This window comes from Taudactylus pleione, unplaced genomic scaffold (assembly GCF_031769625.1).
Source record: "Taudactylus pleione unplaced genomic scaffold, aTauple2 ptg000025l, whole genome shotgun sequence".
Lineage (NCBI taxonomy): Eukaryota > Metazoa > Chordata > Amphibia > Anura > Myobatrachidae > Taudactylus > Taudactylus pleione.
This window is the reverse complement of record NW_028284427.1, coordinates 1043060-1067027: the sequence shown is the minus strand read 5'-3', so window position 1 is coordinate 1067027 and position 23968 is coordinate 1043060. Positions and strand designations below refer to the sequence as shown.

Genomic DNA, 23968 nt, shown 5'->3' with positions numbered 1-23968 from the left:
GATTCTGATTTTCTAACAGAATTCGTACGCTCTACAAAAATATGGAGAGCACGAACTACATCCAGGTAGGCTTCACCTACAGAAAGGTCTGGAGCCTGAAAAGCTGGAACAATTTCTTCATTGCCATGAAAATGGGACACTACCTTAGGAAGGTAACCCTCCCCTTAAACGAAGAACAGCGTTCTACTGGTGAAAAATCAAAAATGGGGAGCGACAAGACAGCGCTGCTAAACCACAGACTCTGCGAGCAGAAGAGATAGCAAGAAGAAAAATTGTCTTTGCTGTCAACGACTTCTAATACACAGTGAGAGTCTAAAGCAGTGTTTCCCAACCTTGGTCCTCAAGGCACACTAACAGTCCAGGTTTTAGTGATATCCAGGCTTGAGCACAGATGCATAAATCAAAAAAACTGAGGTACTAATTAAGAGTCCTGTGCTCAAGTATGGCTATCCTCAAAACCTGGACTGTTAGTGTGCCTTGAGGACAGTGGTTGGGAACCCCTGCTCTAAAGGTTCAAATGGGGAAGCTTGTAACCCCTTAAGAACCAAATACAAATCCCACAGTGCTACTGGTGGAACAAAAGGAGGCTGAACTCACAGAACTCCTTGGAAAAAATGTAACACCTGGTATTGAAGCAGTCTTCTTCTGAAATCAGACTGACAGTGCAAAAGCCTGCGCCAGGCGGAGACCATTGTCTAATCCTGCCTGCAGAAAAGCCAGAATCCTGGAAATTCTTAATACCTTAGGATCATATTCCCTATGTGAACTCCATTGACCAAAGGAATGGTATACTCTGTAATAGATGCGGGCAGAAGCAGGCTTCTGTGCCCTGAACATAGTCTGAGTTACAGAATTGAAAAACCCCTTCGCTTTTAAGATGGATGATTCAAAAGCCACGCCACCAAAGTCAGACGGGGCAAGTACGGATGTCGGCAAGGACCCTGCGTAAGCAGATCCTGCCACAGAGGAAGAGGATATGGACTGTCTACTGACAGATTCTGCATGTCGGTAAACCAATGACATCTGGGACAAGCCGGAGCCACCAGTATTACTGTTCTGCCTTCCTGCTTGAATATCCTGAGAACTCTTGGGAGAAGGGAAATTGGAGGAAAGAAGACCCATCTTACATCTAGTGCGTCCACGAAGGCTGCTGATGGGTTTCTGGACCCGTACCTGGGGGTCACAAGGGTTATGGCTTGATGCCATGAGATCCATCTCTGGCAGACCCCATTTGTTTACCAGGAGCTAAAACCACCCTCCAGCATGTATGTCCTGGCGACTTAGGCGTACTCCCGGGAATGAATATTGCCGAGACGGCCGGAAGATTATGTTCTGCCCAAATGAGAACCTTTGTCACTTCCTTCATTGCCGCATGACTTCTTGTGCCCCCTTGATGATTGAGGTAGGCCACTGTCGTCGCGTTGTCGGACTGGATCTGGAACAGGCCTTCCCTGAAGAAGCAAGTCCTGTGCCCTGAGAAGTGCCTTTTATACTGCTCGTATTTCCAGAATGTTTATTGACAGACAACTTTCTTGATCTGTCCATCTCCCCTGGAAGGTATGATGACCTGTCACGGCCCCCCATCTGCGAAGACTGGCGTCCGTGGAGAGAAGCACCCAATTTGGAATCCAGAAAGGCCGCCCTTTGTTTAGATACTCCTTTTTTAGCCACCACAGGAGGGAGTGACGAACCTTTGGGGTGAGAAAGATCTGGGACCGTATTAAATTATGCTGTCCATTCCACCTGGAGAGAATCAACTTTGCAGAGGCCTGGAATAGAACTTAGCATAGTCCATGTTGAAGGTGCATACCATTGATCCCAGCACCTGCATTACTGACAGAATGGATATTCTTTGCTTGTGTATCTGCATTGATAAGGCCACAATCTTGTCCTCTGGCAGAAACACCCTTTGTGCCTGAGAATCTAGCAACGCTCCCAGATGAATCATCTATGTTGGAGAGAGTGATTATTTATTCAAATAGGTGATCCAGCCATGTCTTTGTAGGCAGGCTATGGTCAGTTGAAGATGGTGTTGCATCACCACTGGAGTCTGTGCCAATATCAGAAGATCATCCAGATATGGCAGTATTCTGACTCCCTGACATCTGAGATGGGCAGTTATAACCGCCATTATCTTCGTAAGTACCTGGGGAGCCATAGAAAGTCCAAAGGGTAGAGCCTGAAATTGGTAATGTTGCTGAAGGACAGCAAACCGTAAAAATTACTGGTGGGATGGGATAATTAGAATATACAGATATGCATCCTGAATATCCAGGGAAACCATGTAATCTCCCGGCTCCATAGCCAAAATAATTGACCGAAGAGTTTCTATGCGGAATTTGGGAACATGGATAAACCTGTTGAGGGTTTTTAGATTCAATACAGGGCGATATGCCCCATTTGGCTAATGGACTAGAAACAGATTTCAGTAATAACCCCTTCCTTGTTGGGACATAGGGGTGATGGTTCCAGTCCCTGGCTGCAGCAGGGAGTGAATGGCTTCCTGAAAAACCAAGGCATTGCCCACATCTGATAGAGGCTTTGTGGTAAAAAACTTCTGGTGGGGATGTCTCCTGAAAGTGAGGGTATACCCCTGAGAGACCACTTCTCGGACATCTGTAGTTGTTTGTTGCCAATAATCCGCAAACTGAAGAAGTCAGCCCTCCACCCTGGGATCCCCCAGTATGAGGCCAGCTCCATCAGGCCGAGGGCTTGTGGTCTGGCCTAGAAGCTGAACGTCTTGCCTGGCCAGACCCCTTAGTTTGTCATTTTGAGTTATGAAAACTAGTCGGCTTAGAGGAAATCTGTCTTTTAGCTCTTCCCTGAGGGCGAAAGGACTGAAAAGAAACCTGCCTAGTTCTACTATTTGACGTAAATGGCAGACCGCCTGACTCTGAAGCCTCCAGAGTAGAAATTATGTTATCCAACTCTGCTCCAAAGAGTACCTTTTTATAAAAAGGTAAGACTTCCAGCGCCCTCTTTGATGCTGTATCAGCTTTCCAAGATCTTAACCACAGGGCTCTGCGTGCAACTATGGATACTGCTGATGCTTTAGAAGCTAAAATTACAGCATCCACTGCAGCTCCTCCCAAATAGGAAGCGGCTTTCTGTTATGGGAGATATTCATCATCTGTTCTCTGGTAGCATTTGGTAGGGAATTTTCCAATGCCCCCAATCCATTATTCAACCACTTTAGCTAGCCAGGCACCAGCTATAGCCGGATGGGTAACCACTCCATATAATGAAAAAAAATCGGCTTCAATCTTTTTATCTGCAGAATTTTTCAGAGAAGATGCTGATGGAATAATAAATATAGCCTTTCTGATTAAATGCATTACATGAGCATCCACAGTAGGAGGTAACTCCCACTTAGCGCATACCAAAGGTGGGAACGGGTACAATAATTTTATTCTCTTATCGACATAAAATCGCTCATCAGGGTTTCCCCATGCAATAAGCTGTTCAGACTCGGGAAATTACGTTTTGACCACCTTTCGGTGTTGATTAAACATTTCTTCTTCCTATGAGCAGATTCATCATCCTGAATATCTAGGACTGATTTAACCGCCCTCACCAAAGTAGTAACATCCACAGTAGATGTTTGATCCTCCTCTCTAGAAGTAGATCCTGGAGAGGAATCCAGTGCATCATCAGACACCTCTGATGAGGCGTCTGAATCCATTTGTTGAGCAGACTGAGATAAAGCCAACTTATATTTAGGTGCTTTAGTCACTACCGGTCTGTTATCAACCTTAGCTGGTGCCATACTCTGACTAAAATGACCAACAACATCCTTTATAGAAGAATGCACATGAGGTGAAAACATATGTGGAAACCCCATCCAAGGAGGCATTAGAGAAGCCAAATGATCCACCATCTGCATCATAACCTGGGACAAAGAAGCAACCCATGATGGCTCTTGTCCAAATACAGGTAAGCCGGACTGATGAGGTGGCTCTTTAAAACAGACAACACACAGACCATTGTCCTGGTTGATAATCTAGTAGCGCACCTGTGAAATTTATAGCTGCTTCTGTTGTCACTACTCGAAATACTGTAAAAAGTGGTTAATGCAAGAAGCGCTTTTTTTTGGGGGGATTTGTATGTACTAATTACTAATTACTATTGATACCTGCTGGTCCACAGAAAGATGAATAAATAATCAAACTGCAAACCAAACGAACAAATAAAAAGGAGGTATGTAAATACTTAAATAAAATTAAAAAGAAAAGAGGATGTGTTACTTTGAATAGAAATGAAGATAAAATAAAAATAAAATCAAACAACAAAAACGAAATGTGGCTAGTGCAAAATTAAATGAAATTGATAAAGTACCAGTGATATTTAAGCATAAATGTTTACACTCCTTTTGTGGGAATGATAGGTGCCCGCTGCTTTGGTGCAGTGCAAACGGGTAACTGTCCCTATCTTACCCTAAAAGCGGCGTTGTCCTTTGTTGCTGGTGAACATGTGCTGCTTGATGCTGTACTCGCTCCCACTCTGCTGTCAGCGGACTGTACCCAGTCTGTTAGCGGGGGTTGCGGCTCAGCATGCAGCGATCTCCGCTGTGCCTCCGGCAATCTTTCTGGCCTCTGGCTCTATTGATGAAAGGTGGCTGGTGGCTTGTGTAGTGGTCTGGGCTCCAACATGTTTTCGTTTTAAAGGAAGCCAGGCTGTTGGTCGTTGCTTTAATTTATACTATGCTGATTGCACCAATTACTGCAAGTTAATGCAGCTGTGTGATAAAGTTTAAAAAAAAAAAAAAAATCTATTAGAAAAAAACTATATATCAGCATAATTGCTGACTAAATGAAACTAATAATTAAAAATAGCATAATGCTTATATAGATAAATGAATTGGTAACGAAAAGTTTGATAATGGTATAGATAAAAAATAAGATTATGTAAAAATTTAAATAAATTTTTATTTTTGAAAATAAAAATTTGGAAATACATATAAAAAAATGAAATGTAATGAAATAAAATAAAATAGAATGAAGTAAAAATAATAAATAGTGGGTCACAGGATGTATAAAAACAGGTTGTTAAGCACTAGTTAAAAATGAACTCAGTTCAAAATCTATATTGAGTCCTCCGGGATGCAAAGTTTTCAGTTCATAAATCCATTGTGTTTCTTTTTTGGACATTCGTTGTATAAAATTCCCCCCTCTCCAATCTTCTTCTATTTTCTGTATAGCCATGAATCTTAACCCCTTAGGATTACGGTTATGTTTAATGAAGAAATGGTCAGAGACGCTGTGTGTTAAGCCTTTCCTGATGTTATTGATATGTTCACATATTCTAATTTTGAACTTTCTTTTCGTGCGGCCCACATATTGAAGTCCACAGTCACATTGTAGCAAATATATTACTCCTTCTGTATTGCAAGTTAGATGTTCTTTCACCGTATATTCCTTATTTGTTACTTTTGATCGGAAACTATCTTTTTCGTTGTTAGCTTTTCCAATGTTGTACATCCTTTGCAGTGGTTACAATGGAAGAATCCCTTGCCGCCATTGTTTGTGCTTGGTTCTGCTAGCGGGATGTAACTTGCAGTAAGAGATGTTTGCAATGTGTTGGTTCTTCTGTAAATTATTCTCGGTTTTGGTGGAATTATTCCTTCTAACAATGGGTCTGTTTTGAGGATATGCCAATGTTTGTGTAGAATATTTTCCAATGCTTTTGTATTACTATTATACCTGGTTATGAAAGTCATCTGTGATGTGACATCCTTTTTGGATGTCTTATATTTGATGAGGTCACTTCTATTTTTTCTGTGGGTTGCTTTAAGACTGTTTTCTAGCAGGTCCTTGTTATAGCTTCTGTCTTCAAATCTTTCCTTCAGTTTCTCACTTTGTATCGCAAAATCCGTATCTTTAGAACAATTCCTCCTCAATCTCTGGAATTGACCGCCAGGTATGTTGGCAATCCATTTTGGATGATGATTGCTTGTTGCTAGCAGAAAATTGTTACAGTCCACTGGGTTCAAATATGTTTTAGTTTCAATCTTTCGTTTTCTATAAAGATTTCCAGATCCAAGAAATTGATGGTGTGTTTACTGTGAGTAGATGTACATTCCAAATTTAGATCATTGGAGTTTATATACAGCAGGAATTTTTCTAGGTCCTCTTGATTGCCATCCCACAGCTGCATTAACTTGCAGTAATTGGTGCAATCAGCATAGTATAAATTAAAGCAACGACCAACAGACTGGCTTCCTTGAAAAAGTCCATTGTGGACGAAACATGTTGGAGCTCAGACCACTACACAAGCCACCAGCCACCTTTCATCAATAGAGCCAGAGGCCAGAAAGATTGCCGGAGGCACAGCGGAGATCGCTGCATGCTGAGCTGCAACCCCCGCTAACAGACTGGGTACAGTCCGCTGACAGCAGAGTGGGAGCGAGTACAGCATCAAGCAGCACATGTTCACCAGCAACAAAGGACAACGCCGCTTTTAGGGTAAGATAGGGACAGTTACCCGTTTGCACTGCACCAAAGCAGCGGGCACCTTTCATTCCCACAAAAGGAGTGTAAACATTTATGCTTAAATATCACTGGTACTTTATCAATTTCATTTAATTTTGCACTAGCCACATTTCGTTTTTGTTGTTTGATTTTATTTTTATTTTATCTTCATTTCTATTCAAAGTAACACATCCTCTTTTCTTCTTTTTAATTTTATTTAAGTATTTACATACCTCCTTTTTATTTGTTCGTTTGGTTTGCAGTTTGATTATTTATTTATTCATCTTTCTGTGGACCAGCAGGTATCAATAGTAATTAGTACATACAAATCCAAAAAAAAAAAAAGCGCTTCTTGCATTAAACACACAGACCATCCTTTAAGTCCTGTGAGGAGACACATGCCGTACAGGATTTACATGACACCAGCACAAGTGGCTCCCCCACCTGTTTACCTTTGTCTTTTGACATGATCAAAGTAAAGGCAATAATAGCAAAGTTATGTGACAGCCTTCACAAAATCTCACATGAATGTGAAGTACTCAAAGAACTAACAGTGAGAGTTACAGATGACAGATAGAAATTAAAACCAATGTCAGTCAGCAGCTAGCAAACAGTCACATACAATGCACATGTAATATAATTACAATTGGCTCTAAATCAACTACAGCAACTCAAAGGAATGGTAGGCTATAGAGCACCGTATACCTTAACCAAGGGAGAGGCATAGAGGGAGACTGACCCAGACCCTCCTGAGAAAAACAGCTACCAGGTGCACTCCATGGACCGTGAACATCTCATACACGTGAAGGGTAGGCAGAGCAACCCAGACGCGCAAAATCCTCATTGGGACTGCGTCCGGGGAGCGCCTACCTCCCCTAAGGGGTGTTAACCAACCGGGTATGCTGGCCTTGTGGCAGCAGACATGTCTGCTGCCGATCCCCAGTGTCAGACAATCCCTGGTACTTACAGCAGCGGCTTCTGTTTAGTCTCTGACACCAGAAGCAAGGACTTCCGCACGCAATTCCCTGTAAGCGAGGAATCGCCTTACCCGACATCGCCGAGAAAAGGGGGTAGTCCAGGTTGCAGAATTGCTGCTAGCTAAGCTCAGCCACGACCCGCCGAAATCACCAGCACAATTACTGATGTTGCAGCCCGGCGGAGGTAGATGGAGTCATAGCCCGTGCGTTCTAATACAGGCATTTAGTACTCTCAACTCAAAACACAAAATAAAAGCTTAGGACTGCCTAAGCAGTCTCCTGTACAGAGGTGCGTCTGAATCCTGCCGCACCAAACGAACAGAAGCCCTATGGCTAGGGGTGGGGTATATATGATGGAGGACCTGGAGCATTCTGTGAGCCAAAGCTTTAACTGTTTGGTGCCTGGTCTTCCAACCATAAAATCCCTGTGGATCCCTACGGACCCCGAAGAAGAAAGTTGTATATATTTTGCTTCGAACCGGAAGTTGCATTATCATACTTACCCACAGCTGGTGGATGAAAAGAGGAAACTGCAATCACTATATAATTATCCAGAAGCAGCAATGTGTAGGCTCCCTTAAAAGTGAGAGGCTAGCACAGCAAGCTATGAGACTAGCAGGGTGATAAGGGCGGAGGGGAGGCAGAACACCAGGAGGGTGCTTTAAACAGAACAGGATTGATAGAAAATATAATGTGTGTGCTATGCGCTTGAAATATAAAAGCTGCTCAATAATGTGTACAAGATATAAATAAATAAATTCAGGATCAAGCGCTTCTAAATAACTATAGAAAAGACAGCGTGCACCGTGCTGAGAGGAGAAATCCCCGGAGTGAGAAAAACAACCAGTGTCCAGCAAGCATCTGATGTCACCACATAGCGCCGCGGGCTCTACACACAGCGTGCACCGTGCTGAGAGAAGAAATCCCCGGAGGGAGAAAAACAACCAGCGATTCCCCACGAGTGCACAGCTATCCTTTACACCATACGCCGCGCTACCGCAGACAACCCCGGAGGAAGAAACTCAGCACTGGACATAAGGTACGGACTACTATCCATACTTACATACATACTATATCCATATATATATCCATACATACTATACATTGTTGCTAAATTCCCACTCCTCCAACTAGTCTGAAAAGACTATAAACATCATATGCATTTATTCCACATACATTGTGGTAGGAATTAAATAGTCTGTCTTTTCTATAGTTATTTAGAAGCGCTTGATCCTGAATTTATTTATTTAGAACAGGATTGATGCCATCTATACCAGATGTGGTCAAATTTTGACTCGCCATTCCGAGCGATATAGCAGTATTTTTCATGGGTTATAGTAATGTTGACAAGGGTGGTACCTGAGGTGGCCTTCATAGAGCAAGCCACACATACTTTATCTAGCATACCGAGATTAGCATATTTCCTAGTGTGGCTATTTAGAAAATCATCAGCTATAACCCAAAGAGAGCATACAACAGGTGTGAGAATAAATGGGGATATGCCAGTAAAGGAGACTGTATAATCCTAAACCAAAAATGATGAACATGACAACAATCCTATAGGAGATTCCAGAAGGTGTCCCGTGAGTCATGACATCTAGGACACACATCTGTAGTCCAGCCTCCAAATTGTATTAACCTTACAAGGGTATAAGTTCTGTGTAATTAAAAAAAACAACAACAACAAAAACTGAATTTGTTGGAACCCAATCGTAGTAGTGAATACACGTGGGCTCCCCATGGCTATAATCCAGGTCTCAGTTTGAGATGCTGTAAATCAGTCAAGTGGTGAGCGGACAGTAGAAAAGAATACAGTTTTGAGTGGGGAGATTTGTATCGGAAAGGCCCTTCTAATAACACTGGTCAACATGATTTTTATTCACAAGAAAACTGAATAGTGACTCAAGTGCAGTTTTAAATTCTGAATTCAAATATGTGATTAGCATTTTTCCATCAGACATAGGGCCATATTCAATTAGCGGCGAAAACAGCCGTTTTTTCCAAACCTGCAAAAACGGCAACAGGAGAAAAAAAACTGGACCAAAGATTTCTCCATCTCAGACCAGGATGAAAAAAATGCAAAATCCCCATTTTGGGCTAAAAATGTGGGGATTTCTTTCAGAACCCTTTGGACGGAATCGGTATGATTTACCGCCGGACCCCTGGCCGGCGGGTCAAATCCCGACAGCAGCAGCCCAACAAGGATGAAAATCCTGATAGTCTCCAGCTGAGTATTCACTAACCTATTCTATCCCCTAACCCTCCCTTAGAGGTACCTAACCCTAACCTTCCCCCCCCCAGTGCCTAACCCTAATCCCCCCTCTAAGTGCCTAAACCTAACCCCCCAACGGCGGTGCCTAACCCTAACCCCCCCTTCCCCCTAGCCTAACCCTAACCTCCCGGGGAGGTGCCTAACCCTAAGTTCCCCTTGGGAGCCCCTAACCTAACCCTCACCCCCCCGCGGCTGTCTGCGCTCGGCATCACATCGATCCGGATGCCCGGCGTCGGTAGACACCTGTCATTTAACCCTCGCCGCGATTAAGCAGTCGGGAAGCCGGCTTTTGAGATCAACCCCCTAATGATAAATTACCAGGAGAGAAAATTGTAAGTTGCGTACTTTGGTGAAAAACGACCACAAAAATTTTGGGTGAAAATAAAAAAAAGTTGAAAAAAAAAAGATAGAAAGCTATTTTTTTAGCTTTTTTTTTCTAGGAAATGACTCTTCCACATAAATTGGGGGTACTTTAAAATTGGTGCAAGTATTTTCGTGTGGTAAAAACACAATTTAAAAAAACGTTAAGAAAAACTGCCTGCTGCGACTGCATGCGATGTTTAAAACACTTGACGCATCCATACCGCCCCCTGAAAAATCAGACCCAATATGTTAAAACCATTTTCAACAATTTTTTTTTTTTTTTTTTCAGCCCAAAATTTGCGCGGTAGTTTATTGCCAATGTACGCAATTTTTTTTCCCGGTTATTTATCATTAGGGGGCATGCCCCTAGATTGTAAGCTCCTAGGAGCAGGGTCCTCCTCCCCACTGTCTCACAGACTTCTTCTCTAGCACTTGACAGCCTTCACCTTCCCAGCTGTATTGTGTTGCCAATTGTTATTTGTGCTCTGTTGATAATTTGGTTACTGTAATGTAATGTTCTGTGTACCCATTACTGTATGTACGGCGCTGCGGACCACTTGTGGCGCCCTATAATAATAATATCCAAAGGCTACTGAAAGAAATCCCCACATTTTTAGGCAAAAATATGGTTTTTATTATATGCATTTTTTCTCCTAGTTTGGGATGGAGAAAAACTTTTTTCACCTGTTTTTTGGTGAAAACTTGGCCTTTTTTGGCGAATAACGTTATTTTGCACATGGCGAAAACAAGAGATATGGTAAGAACTTACCTTTGTTATGTCTGTTTCTACGAAGTCCATAGGGTCCACAGGGTTGACCTTGGGGTATAGCTGGATCTGGATCCATGGGCACCACACAGTTAAAGCTTTGCTGCTCCCAGGATGCACTTGGGTCCGTCCTCCTCTATACCCCGCCCCGGCCACAGGCACCTCAGTTGGTAAGCAGCTAAGCCGGAGGAGGAGACTAAACAGAGAGAAGGAAGACTGGAACACACAAGAAACCATACTCACAGAAATGGGAGACTGAAAACCGGTGACCAGCCACACAGCCCATTTGAAGCCAGGTGCGTCAGGGCGGGCGCCCTGTGGACCCTATGGACTTCGTAGAAACAGAGATAACAAAGGTAAGTTCTTACCATATCTCTTGTTTTCTACTTCAGGGTCCATAGGGGGTCCACAGGGTTGACCTTGGGGATGTCCCAAAGCAGTTCAACTAAGGGCGGGGACGCTCCTGTGCTGAAAGGAGTACCCGGCGCCCGAAGGATGCATCCTGAGAGGCGAAGGTGTCAAACGCATAGAACCTCAAAAACGTTGGAATTGAAGACCAAGTGGCCGCCTTACACAGCTGAACAGCGGAGGCGCCACGTCTAGCAGCCCAAGAGGGACCCACAGAACGAGTGGAATGAGCCTTAACAGAGGCTGGCACAGGTAAACCCTCCTGTGCATAAGCCTCACAAATAACGGAACGAAGCCAACGGGCTAACGTTTGCTTGTTGGCAGGCCAACCCCTCTTGTGAAAACCGAAGAGGACAAACAAAGAATCCGACTTCCTAACCGAAGCAGTCCGATCCACATAGATTCTAAGTGCCTGGACTACATCTAAGGAAGCCTCACCAGCTGAAAGATCAGGCGACTGAAAAGCCGGCACAACAAGTTCCTGATTAATGTGGAACTTCGAGACCACTTTGGGCAAAAACTCAGGACGAGTGCGGAGCACCGCTCTGTCCTGATGAAAAATCAGAAAAGGAGGGCGACAGGAAAGCGCCCCCAACTCTGACACCCTCCTGGCAGAAGCAATTGCTAGGAGAAAAACGCTCTTGAACGTCAGCCACTTGAGGTCCTCCACCTCAAGAGGCTCAAAAGGATGACCCTGTAAGACCCGTAGCACCACCGCCAAGTCCCAAGGAGCCACAGGAGGCACGAAGGGAGGCTGTATCCTGAGAACACCCTGGAAAAAGGTGTGAACATCCGGTAGTGTAGCAATCCGACGCTGAAACCACACGGACAAAGCAGACACATGAACCTTCAGAGAGGCCAGGCGTAAGCCGAGGTCCAAACCTGATTGAAGGAACTCCAAGATTCTGGAAAACCGGAACACCTGAGGATCATAGTTTCTGGATTCACACCACTGAAAGTAAGTGCGCCACACCCTGTGGTAAATCCGTGCGGGGGCAGGCTTGCGTGCCCTAAGCATGGTACCAATGACTGAACTGGAGAAACCCCTAGACCTCAAGACGGCTGTCTCAAGAGCCACGCCGTCAAAGACAGCCGACCCAGATCCGGGTAAAGGCAGAGCCCTTGAGACAACAGGTCCCGACGCTGAGGAAGAAGGTACGGAGCGTCGATGGAGAGACACCTCAGATCGGAGTACCAAGGACGTCTGGGCCACGCCGGAGCAACCAGCACGAGCGTGCCGCCGTCCTGCTTGAATTTCCGCAGAACCCGAGGAAGTAAGGATATCGGAGGAAACAGATACGCCAGGTGAAACGTCCATTTCACCGACAGCGCGTCTACCAGACTGGCGCCTGCATCTCTTATCCTTGACCCGTAAACGGGCAACTTGTGATTGTGACGGGAGGCCATCAAGTCCAGCTCCGGCAGCCCCCACCTGTACACGAGTAGCTGAAACACCTCTGGGTGAAGCGACCATTCCCCGGGATGCACGTCGTGACGGCTGAGGAAGTCCGCCTCCCAATTGAGGACTCCGGGAATGAAGACTGCCGAGATCGCTGGAATGTGACACTCCGCCCAAGCAAGGATGCGAGACACCTCCGACATTGCTGCCCGACTTCGAGTTCCTCCTTGGTGGTTGATATACGCCACCGTGGTGGCGTTGTCGGACTGCACCTGAACCGCCCGTCCGTAAAGAGCGGGACCGGACGACTGCAGGGCCCGATAAACCGCCCGCAGTTCCAGAATGTTGATGGGAAGAAGAGCTTCTTCCGCAGACCAACGACCCTGAAGTGACAACGAGCCGGTCACTGCCCCCCAACCCCGAAGATTGGCATCCGTCGTGAGCAGGACCCAGTCCGGGATCCAAAAGGGGCGCCCCTTGACCAGATGAGCTGTCTGAAGCCACCAAGCCAAAGACTGCCGAACCTCCGGGGACAACACCAGCATCTGAGAGCGGATCCGGTGAGGTAACCAGTTCCATTCCGATAGAATCAGCCCCTGCAGAGGCCGGGAATGTAACTGGGCAAATTCCACCATGTCGAATGTTGACACCATGGAGCCCAAAACCCTCATAGCCGAATGGACCGACAGGCGGCAACTGCTCAGGCAACTGTGTATCCTCAGCTGCAGGGAGGAGACCTTCTCCGGGGTCAGGAAGATCCTTTGCTGCCGAGAATCCAGCAGGGCTCCCAAATGAACCATCCGCTGAGATGGAATCAGGGAGGACTTTCTCCAATTTATCAGCCACCCGTGCGCTTGCAGGCAAGCGACCGTCAAGTGGAGATGATGAAGCAGTACCTCCGGGGAACTCGCCAGCAACAGGAGGTCGTCCAGATACGGTAGTAGCCGTACATTCTGGTTCCGAAGATGTGCGGCCATGACCGCCATAATCTTCGTGAACACCCTCGGTGCCGTGGAGAGACCAAAGGGTAGCGCCCGGAACTGGTAATGGTGTTGAAGGATAGCGAACATCAGATACCGCTGGTGCGAAGGTGCTATCGGAACATGGAGGTAGGCGTCCTGGATATCCAGGGACACCATGTAATCTCCCGGTTCCATCGCCAGAATGATGTAACGTAACGTTTCCATCCTGAACTTGGGAACTCTGAGGAATTTGTTCAGAGACTTCAAATTGAGGATAGGGCGATGAGAACCATTGGGTTTCCGCACCAGAAACAGAGAAGAATAGAACCCCGTCCCTCGTTGTAATTGAGGAACGGGAACAATGACCCCTGCTGTCAGCAAGGACTCTATAGCTTCCTGAATCTGTAAAGACTGGGTCGTATCCTGAGAAGGACTCGTGCAGAAAAACTGGTGGGGCGGTCTGTGCCGAAAAGACAGGGCGTACCCCTGGGAGACCACTTCTCGAACCCAGGCATCCGTGGTGGTATTGTGCCAGCACTGGGCAAATAGAAGAAGTCGGCCTCCCACTCTGGGGTCCCCCAGAGGGAGGCCCGTCCCATCAGGCAGAAGGTTTATCTTCCTGCTTGGAAGAAGGGCGCCTGGCACTCCAGGGCTGCTTCTAGGGCTTAGAAGCGGCCTTGGTCGTCGACTGCCTCGGGAAGGACTGACCTTTTGCCTTGCCCTGAACCCAAAAGGACCGAAAAGCAGAGCTCAGTACCTTGGTAGGAGCAGAAGCCGAAGGGAGGAAGGCTGATTTAGACTTAGCCAGAGTGTCCACAATTTTGTCCAAGTCTGGACCAAAAAGCAACTCCCCATTAAAAGGTAAGGCCTCCAGTCCCTTTTTAGAGTCAGCGTCAGCTCTCCAAGACCTCAGCCACAAGGACCGACGCGCCGACACAGCTGCAGCCGACACCAGAGAGGTTAGCAGGCTTGCGTCTAACGATGCTTCCCCAATGTAGGAAGCCGCATCCCTCATTTGACCTATCAACGCTCTCTGGATCTCCAGAGCATCTTCCGGAAAGGTATCCTCCAAAGCATTGGCCCAGCTCTCGATGGCCTTAGCCACCGCCCCCGAGAGAGAGTAGATAGACTTCAAACAAGTCTCCGCCTTCCTGTCCTTAGGATCCTTCAGGGAGGAGATCGACGGCAAAGGCAGCGTAGCGCTTTTAATTAAGCGGGTAACGTGGGAATCCACCGTTGGAGGAGTTTCCCACTTCCTGCAATGAGCCTCCGGAAAAGGATAGTTCGAAGCCTACCGTTTCTGCGGTTGGAACCTCTTGCTGGGCAACTGCCAGGCCCCTGCCATATGATCCGTCAATTGATCGGACAGGGGAAAAAACGTCGAAGCTACCTTGGCCTTTTTAAAATTTGGGTATTTTGACCTGGGGGCGGGCACATCCTCCTCAATGTCAAGGATGGCCCGCACCGCCCTAACCAATGCCGGCACATTAATGGAAGACTTAGCCTCCATCTCCTGGGCCCCGGCATCCGAGTCAGAGTCTTCATGGATCTCCCCGTCATCCGAAGACACGTCCGTGTCCGTGAACTGAGCCGCCAGTGAAGCCGGAACGGAACGCTTGGACGCCCGTGGGGGCAAATCACTGTGCAACATATGTTGAAAAGCCGATGACGAAGCCGCCAGACTCTGAACAGAGCTGGAGAGGACGTCCACCCAAGGCGGGGGTACTGCCTGAGGATACCCCTGAAAAGGTACCATCGACTGCTGCGGCACCGTGGGGGTTTGCACGTATACCGGCAAACCCGCATAAGGACCCACAGTCTGAGACCAGGGAGGAGACTGCACCAGACGAGTCACACCCGGGGAACGGGGCATGGTAGGCTGGGGCAACGCCCTAGAAGGGGCCACAGTCGGGAGCGCAAGTCGGTCCGCGATGGACGCCAGCACTTGCGTAAACATTGCCCACGGAGGATCCTGCGCCAACGGGGGTTTAGAGGGTCCAGGTACCAGCTGGCACCGCCCGCACAGACCGTCCTGAGACAAATCTGCCCCGTCAACCCCTGCCGAACAGCGTCGGCAGGAAAACACAGGAGCCTCGGAGCGCTCATTCCCCTCATCAGACATGACACAAACTTTTTTGCAAAAAAAAAGTGTCTCACCGAAACGAGGTAAGGCGTATAACACCCACGCACTCCCAAGTATGCAACCCAAACAGCCCACAATATGGTACTGAGGAGCACACCGCAGTATGTGACGGACCTCACAAATACGTAGATTTATATAAGTGAGGTACACAGAAAGAACACCCCTCCCCCACGCACCTGCGGGCCGTAGGAGAAGGAAAGGGATAGGTAAAAAGCTGACAGTAAGTAGAAAATAAGCACAGACAGCAGCACTAGCAAAAGTCACATACCATGCAGGAAGTTATACTCACTGCACCTTCCGCTACAATCAACCTCCCAGATTCAGTGTCTGGGAGGGCTATAGCGCTGCGAACACTGTCCTTTGCAGGGGGAGAGGTACGCAGGGGGACTGGTCCACTGGAAGCCTGCCTGGGAGCTCTGCGATGCTGCCTGAGGAAGATGGCCGCCGGAGAGCTCTGAGGAGGAGTGGCCGAGTAAGAACAGCCCAGCGACGCCAGCACACATGAGAGAAGGCGCGCTGGGCTGAGGGGAGGAGCGCTGAAGCAGGGAAGGCTGCCTCCCCTGCTAGTACTAAACCCCCGGGGAAGCCGGTTCCCCGCCGGTACTTACACCCCGGGGGCCAGCGGTCACGCGGGGTATTCCTGAAGAGGGGGAGCCCGCCGCCGCTACTAGCGCCGCCGGTCTGTCCCCAGAGACCGGCGGCATGAAGACTGCATTTTTCCCGCGTGCAGCGCTGACAGCGCTGCATGCGGCTTACCTGGTCCCTTCAGTCTGGCAGCAGTCCTTGGGAGGTCCCGGAGCCACGCTAGTACTGACTCCGGGGGTCCCGCTGCGATCCCCGGATCAGTACCGGCGTCGCAGCGCCAGCGGGGCTGTTGGAGCGGCAGCGTAGACGTCCAGATGGACAGTCTGATGCTGCCGCTCTGAAGACAGTAAAAATAAAAATAATAAAATCTTCTTTTTTTTTTTTTTTTTAAAATAAAGAATAAAGCTTAGGGGCTGCTTATGCAGCCCCACTGCGCAGGGTGACCCGACTCCGGCCAGGCACCAACTAAAACTGAGGTGCCTGTGGCCGGGGCGGGGTATAGAGGAGGAGGGACCCAAGTGCATCCTGGGAGCAGCAAAGCTTTAACTGCGTTGTGCCCATGGATCCAGATCCAGCTATACCCCAAGGTCAACCCTGTGGACCCTGAAGTAGAAAAATATCAATTTTCACCACTAATTGAATACGGCCCATAGTGTGTTTGCTATTGTTACTTTTCTTTTTTCAGATTTTACTGTTCTTTATGGTCTATCATACACGTTTGTTCTGGTATGGAGGCTCTAGGAAATCAACACCAGCCATAATAGTGGCGATTGTTCACTCATCAAAAGTTTGAAGGCTGTGCTTCTACATAACGGCAATAAATTGACATCAATAGCTGTAGCGCATGCCGCTGATATGAAATAGACTTACGAAAATATGTATTTGCTGTTAGAAAAAAGCCAGTATGAAAATTATAACTGGAATATCTGTGGTGATTTGAAGGTCATTGCTTTATTGCATGGTTTGCAACTTGGGCACACTAAACTCTGTTTCTTGTGTGAATGAAACAGCAGGGATAGAAGTCTCACTACATTAGAAAACATTGGCCTAAACGTGAATCTCTTATTCCTTGGCAGAAAAATGTGGAAAAGGGAATTTTTATAGGGCCACAAACAAGATCAGAAATGCATGCTGAAAATTTTCAGGAACTGTTAAATCCACCTAGACTTCTTCCCATAAAATATTAGTTCTGTCAGTTATGACCATGGCAAGAGTTTCCATCAGCAGGTTTCTACGACAGAAAAGAGGTACCAAGGCAAACAGAGTTCCAGTCAGTAACGTGCGGTGAGGTCAATGGCTAGGGAGGCACCACATGGAGATGATCGAGTGCTGGGAGCCTTTCTCACGCCCTACTCACTGTAACTATCCCCTCACTACACTAAGCTTCAGTGTTCATTGATTCTCTTACCTGCATCACTGTCTTCCTTCTGCTGACTGAGCTCCGATCTCTAAACACTGCAATGTACTTCCTGGTCACATGACACATCCAAGGTGTCCATCAGTGCTCAAGGCATGCCCCCCATACTCAGAGGCATGCCCCTATTATCTATCTTTCTGTGCATCTTACTGCCCGTGGTGTGGCCTCGTCCCCAGCTCTGCAAGTAGTATCTCACTATACAGGAGAGGATGAGCTGTTGATGCCTCATCTCTGATCTCCTTGCAGTCCCAGGGAGCTCCACAAAGCTGGTGAGTGTTAACTATAAAAATTATTACAATACACAAAGATGATTATAAGTTATAAATATCTTATTTGTATTACTCTAATCATTTTTATATCAAATCTCAGGAGTATGACTCCAGACTGCAAGCTGCTGAGCCACGCGGCCCTCACGCGTTATGTGTGGCGTGAATTGTAGCGCAGGGGGGATAGATGTATGTGGACACATCTGTAGGTCATGAAAAACCCTGCCTGATGGAAAAAATCTGCATGCATATTCCAATTCAGCACAAAAAATACATTTAGATTCAGTTTATTTAGTTCTTGTGAAAAGTTAGGCACCCCCTGGGAGGGTTATATTTAGGGTGCAGGAAGGGGGAGTTAGGGTTAGGCACCACTGGGGGGGAGGTTAGGCACCACTGGGGGGGAGGTTAGGGTTAGGCACCACCGGGGGAGGAGTCTGTATTTCATCCAGCGGCTAATTAACCGCAGGCATTACATACAGATTCCATCTTAGCGACTAAAATCTAAATTTGAATTGCCTGCGTTACCATTGAGGATCTCAATGTGACTTTGACCCTGTAATATATCCATTATTACGCATTCTTTACATCGGTGGCCTCAGCAAATCAGGCGTTTGCCAAGCGCATATTATGACAGCAAACGGAGGCCAACAGCATGTTGCGAGAAGCAAAGTTATCAGACAGGATTTTGGCCTTCTTGACTTAAATCCCAGCATTCCATAATCATCTGCATTCTACTACACTAAACAAAGCTGAAGATGAGTTTATGGAATACTGGAAATCCTTAATTTTACTTTTTCTCATGCTGCCTTTTCTTTTCTATTTCCAACAATCTTTGATAGAAGCATGTATTTAACCCCTTCGCTGCGGAGAATTAGTGGGACTGTCCTTCGCATATACATTAAGACTGCGTAGAACAAGTCCTTCACAGTGATGGAGGGGCGCATGCATCCAAAAGAATGCCCTTGTCCCTACACACAGATTCCCAAACTCAATCCTCAAGTCACCCTAACAGTCCAGGTTTTAAGGATAACCATGCTTGGGCACAGGTGACTTACTAAGTACCCTAGTCTTTTGATTTAACCATTTGTGCTAAACCATGGATATCCTTAAAACTTGGACTGTTGGGATGCATTGAGGACAGAATTTGGAAACCTCTGCCCTACAGATAGACAACTGGTGGGATTCGCTGACATTGGCCGTGGGTGATGAAGTAAAATGGTCCGCACTTACATCACTTTTGTAAAGAAATGTAAAAAAAAAAATAATGTATGAAAAAGATGCAGAGGGGGACTTTAAGTCCCTGTATCTCCACCACCATACAACACATGTAGATGTAGCGTTCCCGCTAGGCTGTTTAAGCGGGGCGCGGCGCCCTGCCCTCCTTCTGGAGGGCAAAAAGCACCCTGCCATCCAGGAGGGGGGCAAAAAGCGCCCTGCCCTCACAGCCTGCGGGAGCCGTTCTCACCCGTGGGACGCAGTGACCCGCGGGTGGAGAAACATGCGGTGACCCGGTCACCGCCGGAGAATAGACGCCGGGCGCACGCGCCCGGCATCTATTCTCCCTGTCTGCAGGGCTTGGGGGCTGCCTGGCGTGTCCGTAAGTGCCGGGCACGCCCCCAAGAGTGACGAAAAGGGGACGCGTCTTATAGACACGCCCCCTTTCCCGATGACCACGCCCCCTTCCCGGTCGCGCAGCGCGCGCACAGGCATGCCCTCTCTAGCTCCGGCGCCCTGCCTCACGCCAGAGCTAGAGGGAACACTATAGATGGGTGAACTCTAGTTTGAACGTGTTTAATCCCTTCTTCCAAACTAAATGATGTGCCCCATTTGAAGTTATTTCCGATATTGACACTACAAAAAAAAAAAAATCATGTGATTCCAGGAACGAGGGAAGATGTCCGCCAACCTGGCCCCCATAATTAAGGATGGGATGTTACCCATTAGTAACTAGTCTGGTGATCACAAAGTCTTACCTAAAGATTATCATCTATCTCTAGAAAATGTAAAAAAAAAAGCCAATTAGGAAAAAAAAAAAAAAAAAAAAGATATAGAACAAGACATTTACCGTATATACTCGAGTATAAGCTGAGTTTTTCTGCACATTTTTTGTGCTGAAAAAGACCCCCCTCGGCTTATACTCGAGTGATGCTCCAGGACCGGTTCTCCCGTTGCGCAGCTGAGTAGGGCGCCACATATTGGAGGGCGCCTCACTCTGCGGTGTACCATGCGGGCCGCGGTTCAGACTGTGTCTCTGTGACACAGCTGCACCGCGTGTGTAGCGCTGACCGGACGGAGTTCGGTCAGCACTACACAGTGCCAATCACACAGCCGCCGGCAGCAGTGTGTTTGTTGTAATTAGCAGCCGATGAGAGTGTCAGACTCTCATCGGCTGCTGCTGCTCCCACTGCAGGAGCCATCTTCCGGCTCCCGCAGTGGGTAATGGGAGAGACGTCATGACATATCTCCCATAATGCAAAGCGGCCGGAGCCGGTAGCAGCATCGGTACCAGGAGTGGGGTTTCAGGTACGGTAAGTTTTTTTTTTTTTTTATTACCGGTACGTCTCTCTCTACTGGGGGGGCTACTACTGGGGGCAGTACCAGGGGGGGGTTAGAGATTACTACTGGGGGCACTACCAGGGGGGGGGGGGGGATTACTACAGGGGGCACTACCGGGGGGGGGGAGATTACTGCAGGGGGCACTACCAGGGGGGGATATTACTACAGGGGGCACTACCAGGGGGGGAAGGGGGGGGGATATTACTACTGGGGGCACTACCGGGGGGGGGGGGGGGGATTACTACTGGGGGCACTACCAGGGGGAGATTACTACTGGGGGCACTACCAGGGGGGGGGAAGATTACTACTGGGGGCACTACCAGGGGGGAGATTACTACTGGGGGCACTACCAGGGGGGAGATTACTACTGGGGGCACTACCAGGGGGGAGATTACTACTGGGGGCACTACCAGGGGGGAGATTACTACTGGGGGCACTACCAGGGGGGAGATTACTACTGGGGGCACTACCGGGGGGGGGGGATTACTACCAGCAGCTGCTGCATTTCCCACCCTAGGCTTATACTCGAGTCAACAAGTTTTCCCAGTTTTTTGTGGTAAAATTAGGTTCATCGGCTTATATTCGGGGCGATTTATACTCGAGTATATATACGGTAATTCTTTGAGCAGATTAAGCACTTTCAAATACACCCCAAGCCTCAGGACAGCAATAAGCGGACCTGCCATATATGGAATAAAAACGCTTGTAAAAGGGTTACAGAATCTCTATGAAAAGATATATTTTTACTGGAACGCCATTGTTACGCTGTGTCCCCCAATGGTTCCATGACAATTTTTATGTACACTCTATAAAACACATTCAGAGAAATAAATTAATCTTACACACCTTTTTTGTCTCTGTGTTCAATATTAGCACAGCGAGTTATTAGCACAGACACCAGCTCCTCATGACCTCCTGCACAGCCAAGGGTCAATGCAGTATCATGGTTGCTTTCAGTCTAAAAATTAGGAAAAAAATAGGTCAAAATGTAACTCATACTAATGTAGCTTTACACAGCCTTGGACATTTTTTGTTTATTACTTACATGTGCATCAATATCTACTGATGGAAATGTAGATAGCAAAGGCTGCTGAACTACATTAGCTGAAGTAGAATGAATCATTGGTGAAGAAACTGTAGTACTTTGCAGAGAATCAAAAGGTTCGGAAGGCACTCTGTTATTGACAGCTGAAAGTTAAGTAAAAAAAAAAAACGAACACAAACAAAAACGTTAATTGCAGACTATACTTACAAGGGCTAAACTATCTAAAAAGGTGACCACAAACAGGCCATATTATAAAGTTATAATGTACTTTAATGTGGCCTTACTTATCTAGCCTCAATATGACATGTAGCGAAATATGCCTGGTGTGAATGAGCCGCCAGGTACTGTGCAACTCTGCTAGGGTTGGGTGTCTTTTTTGTCGAAAATGCTTCTAAGCCGCCAATGTGATGCACCATGAGACTGTGCTGATTAATTTGTAGCACACATATACAAGTGTCACATATCAGAGTCTGTAAACAGAACTTGGCATGGATAAAAGTTGAGGCTGCTGCTTGTAGCACTTGACATGCTGATTCAGAGACTTAGTAGCTCACAGATATGAAAGTGTCACATATCAAACTAATCAACACAGTCTCCTGATACGCCGTATTACATTAGTACTTAGATATATTTTTGGGAAAAAATACGTCCACTGCCAGCAGATTCTCACAGTACCAGGCGCACTGAGGGGGCTGTATCGCACGACTGCAGCAAAGATGTGTAAATGTACAGTTTGCAGATAGGAAAACCGAATCCTCTAGAATGTAAATGAAAACTCACAGAAGCAAACTGTTTAATAAAAAAGGTAAATATTTATAGATAAAAAAATGCAATGCTGTACATACAGTACAGTTAAATAACTAAAGTTCCAATATTGGGTTTATGGACATTCAAACATAGCCAATGATGTGTAAATCTTAAACATCCAGGTGATTAATCTGCAGACAGTTGTTTTGCAGTATATGTCGACTTCTGCAGGTGTGAAATATACCGCTAAACGGGTTAGTACTTCCAGTGTCTGCAAATGCTGAAAAGATTAATCACCTAAATGTTCTTCATTTTCAATCACAATGGCTATACTGGATTCTCCATTAGCTGGCACTTTAATTGTTTATACAGAATCATTATCACAGTGGTGTGAAATGTCGCACACAGACCTACCTGACAAACCATTGTAATCTATAGCAATGCAGTGTAAATGTACAGCATGGTGAAGAGATTAGTTTTTTTAATTATTAATAGTATTTTAAAACTCTTCCCAAACACAACCCACTATATTCAGACCCTGCCCTCCCCATTTTCCTGCACAGGGTGATACCAATTTTACATCTTGCAGCTACAAGTCATATAAACATTGCTAGTTGCCGTAGGTAGTTTTGGTGCCCTGGACACAAGATATTGGCATTTCCCCTGCAGCAGACACATGAACACTTAAGGGGAAAATTCAATAAGCAGCGAAAAAACAAAAAGTCTTTGTGAGTTCACTTTTCGATCCTATCACCAGTTAATTTCACCTTTCACCTGTATGTGCGCTCCTGTTTTTCGCACTATTCAGTTCATAAAGTAGTCTTCTAGCATTCGTGTGGTAATTCTTCCATGTTTCACACGTGAAAAGTATAGGTAAAAATAGGAAAATCTGTCTGTAACCCCCCCCCCCCCCCAAAAAAAAAACGCAAACTAATATAGGATAACAATACAGAAATCTATTAATGGTCACAATAAAAGTATTCAGGGTACTTAAAGTATGTAAAATGGCTGTTATAAGCATTTTTCTCAAAATGTGAAAAAAATATAGAAAGCAAATGCTCTACTTAAATTGGGGGTGCATAAAAGTTGATATTTGTTTAACTGTAGGACACTTTTAAAACACCTTAAAAATAGACTATTCTGCTATCTTAGAAACATCTGTCCCATTCATACAGCACCCCCATATACCTGTCCCACATCAATTAATCAATTTCCCCGCACTACGCACATTTTCACTCCAAAATGACGTTATTATTGGCCAATTTAAGTCAATTAAGAAAATATTTCTGCTTAATTAGTCATTGAATAGTGCGGCTCTGAACCAAGTCCCAATATATTTACCCTAAAAAGGAGCATTACGGTAATGGAGCATACACACGGTCAGATTTTTCTTCAGATCTGAATAATAACGATTTAAAAAATTGTTCAATCGTTCATATCTGAAGGAAAATCTGACATATCTGTCAGATGAACGATTTGAATGATGCGCTTTCCCAATGGTCAGATAACGATATCTGACATCTGATGTGTTTGCAGTCAGACTTGGACGATTCCATTAATTTTAATGCAGTCAAAACGATTTGAATGATGCGCTT

The 23968-nt window shown here is 46.3% G+C and overlaps 1 protein-coding gene across 2 annotated transcripts in view; it reads right to left on the bottom strand.

The window, feature by feature from the left end:
- The window catches only part of ANKHD1 (ankyrin repeat and KH domain containing 1), a 396742-nt gene that overhangs the window by 147278 nt on the left and 225496 nt on the right, over positions 1-23968 (bottom strand). For both annotated transcript variants that reach the window (XM_088451243.1, XM_088451245.1), the window contains exons 16-17: positions 21627-21769; positions 21428-21539 (exon numbers count right to left, since the gene is read on the bottom strand). In XM_088451243.1, the coding sequence (XP_088307369.1) occupies positions 21428-21539; positions 21627-21769 (255 nt within the window). The remainder of the gene's footprint in view (positions 1-21427; positions 21540-21626; positions 21770-23968) is intronic.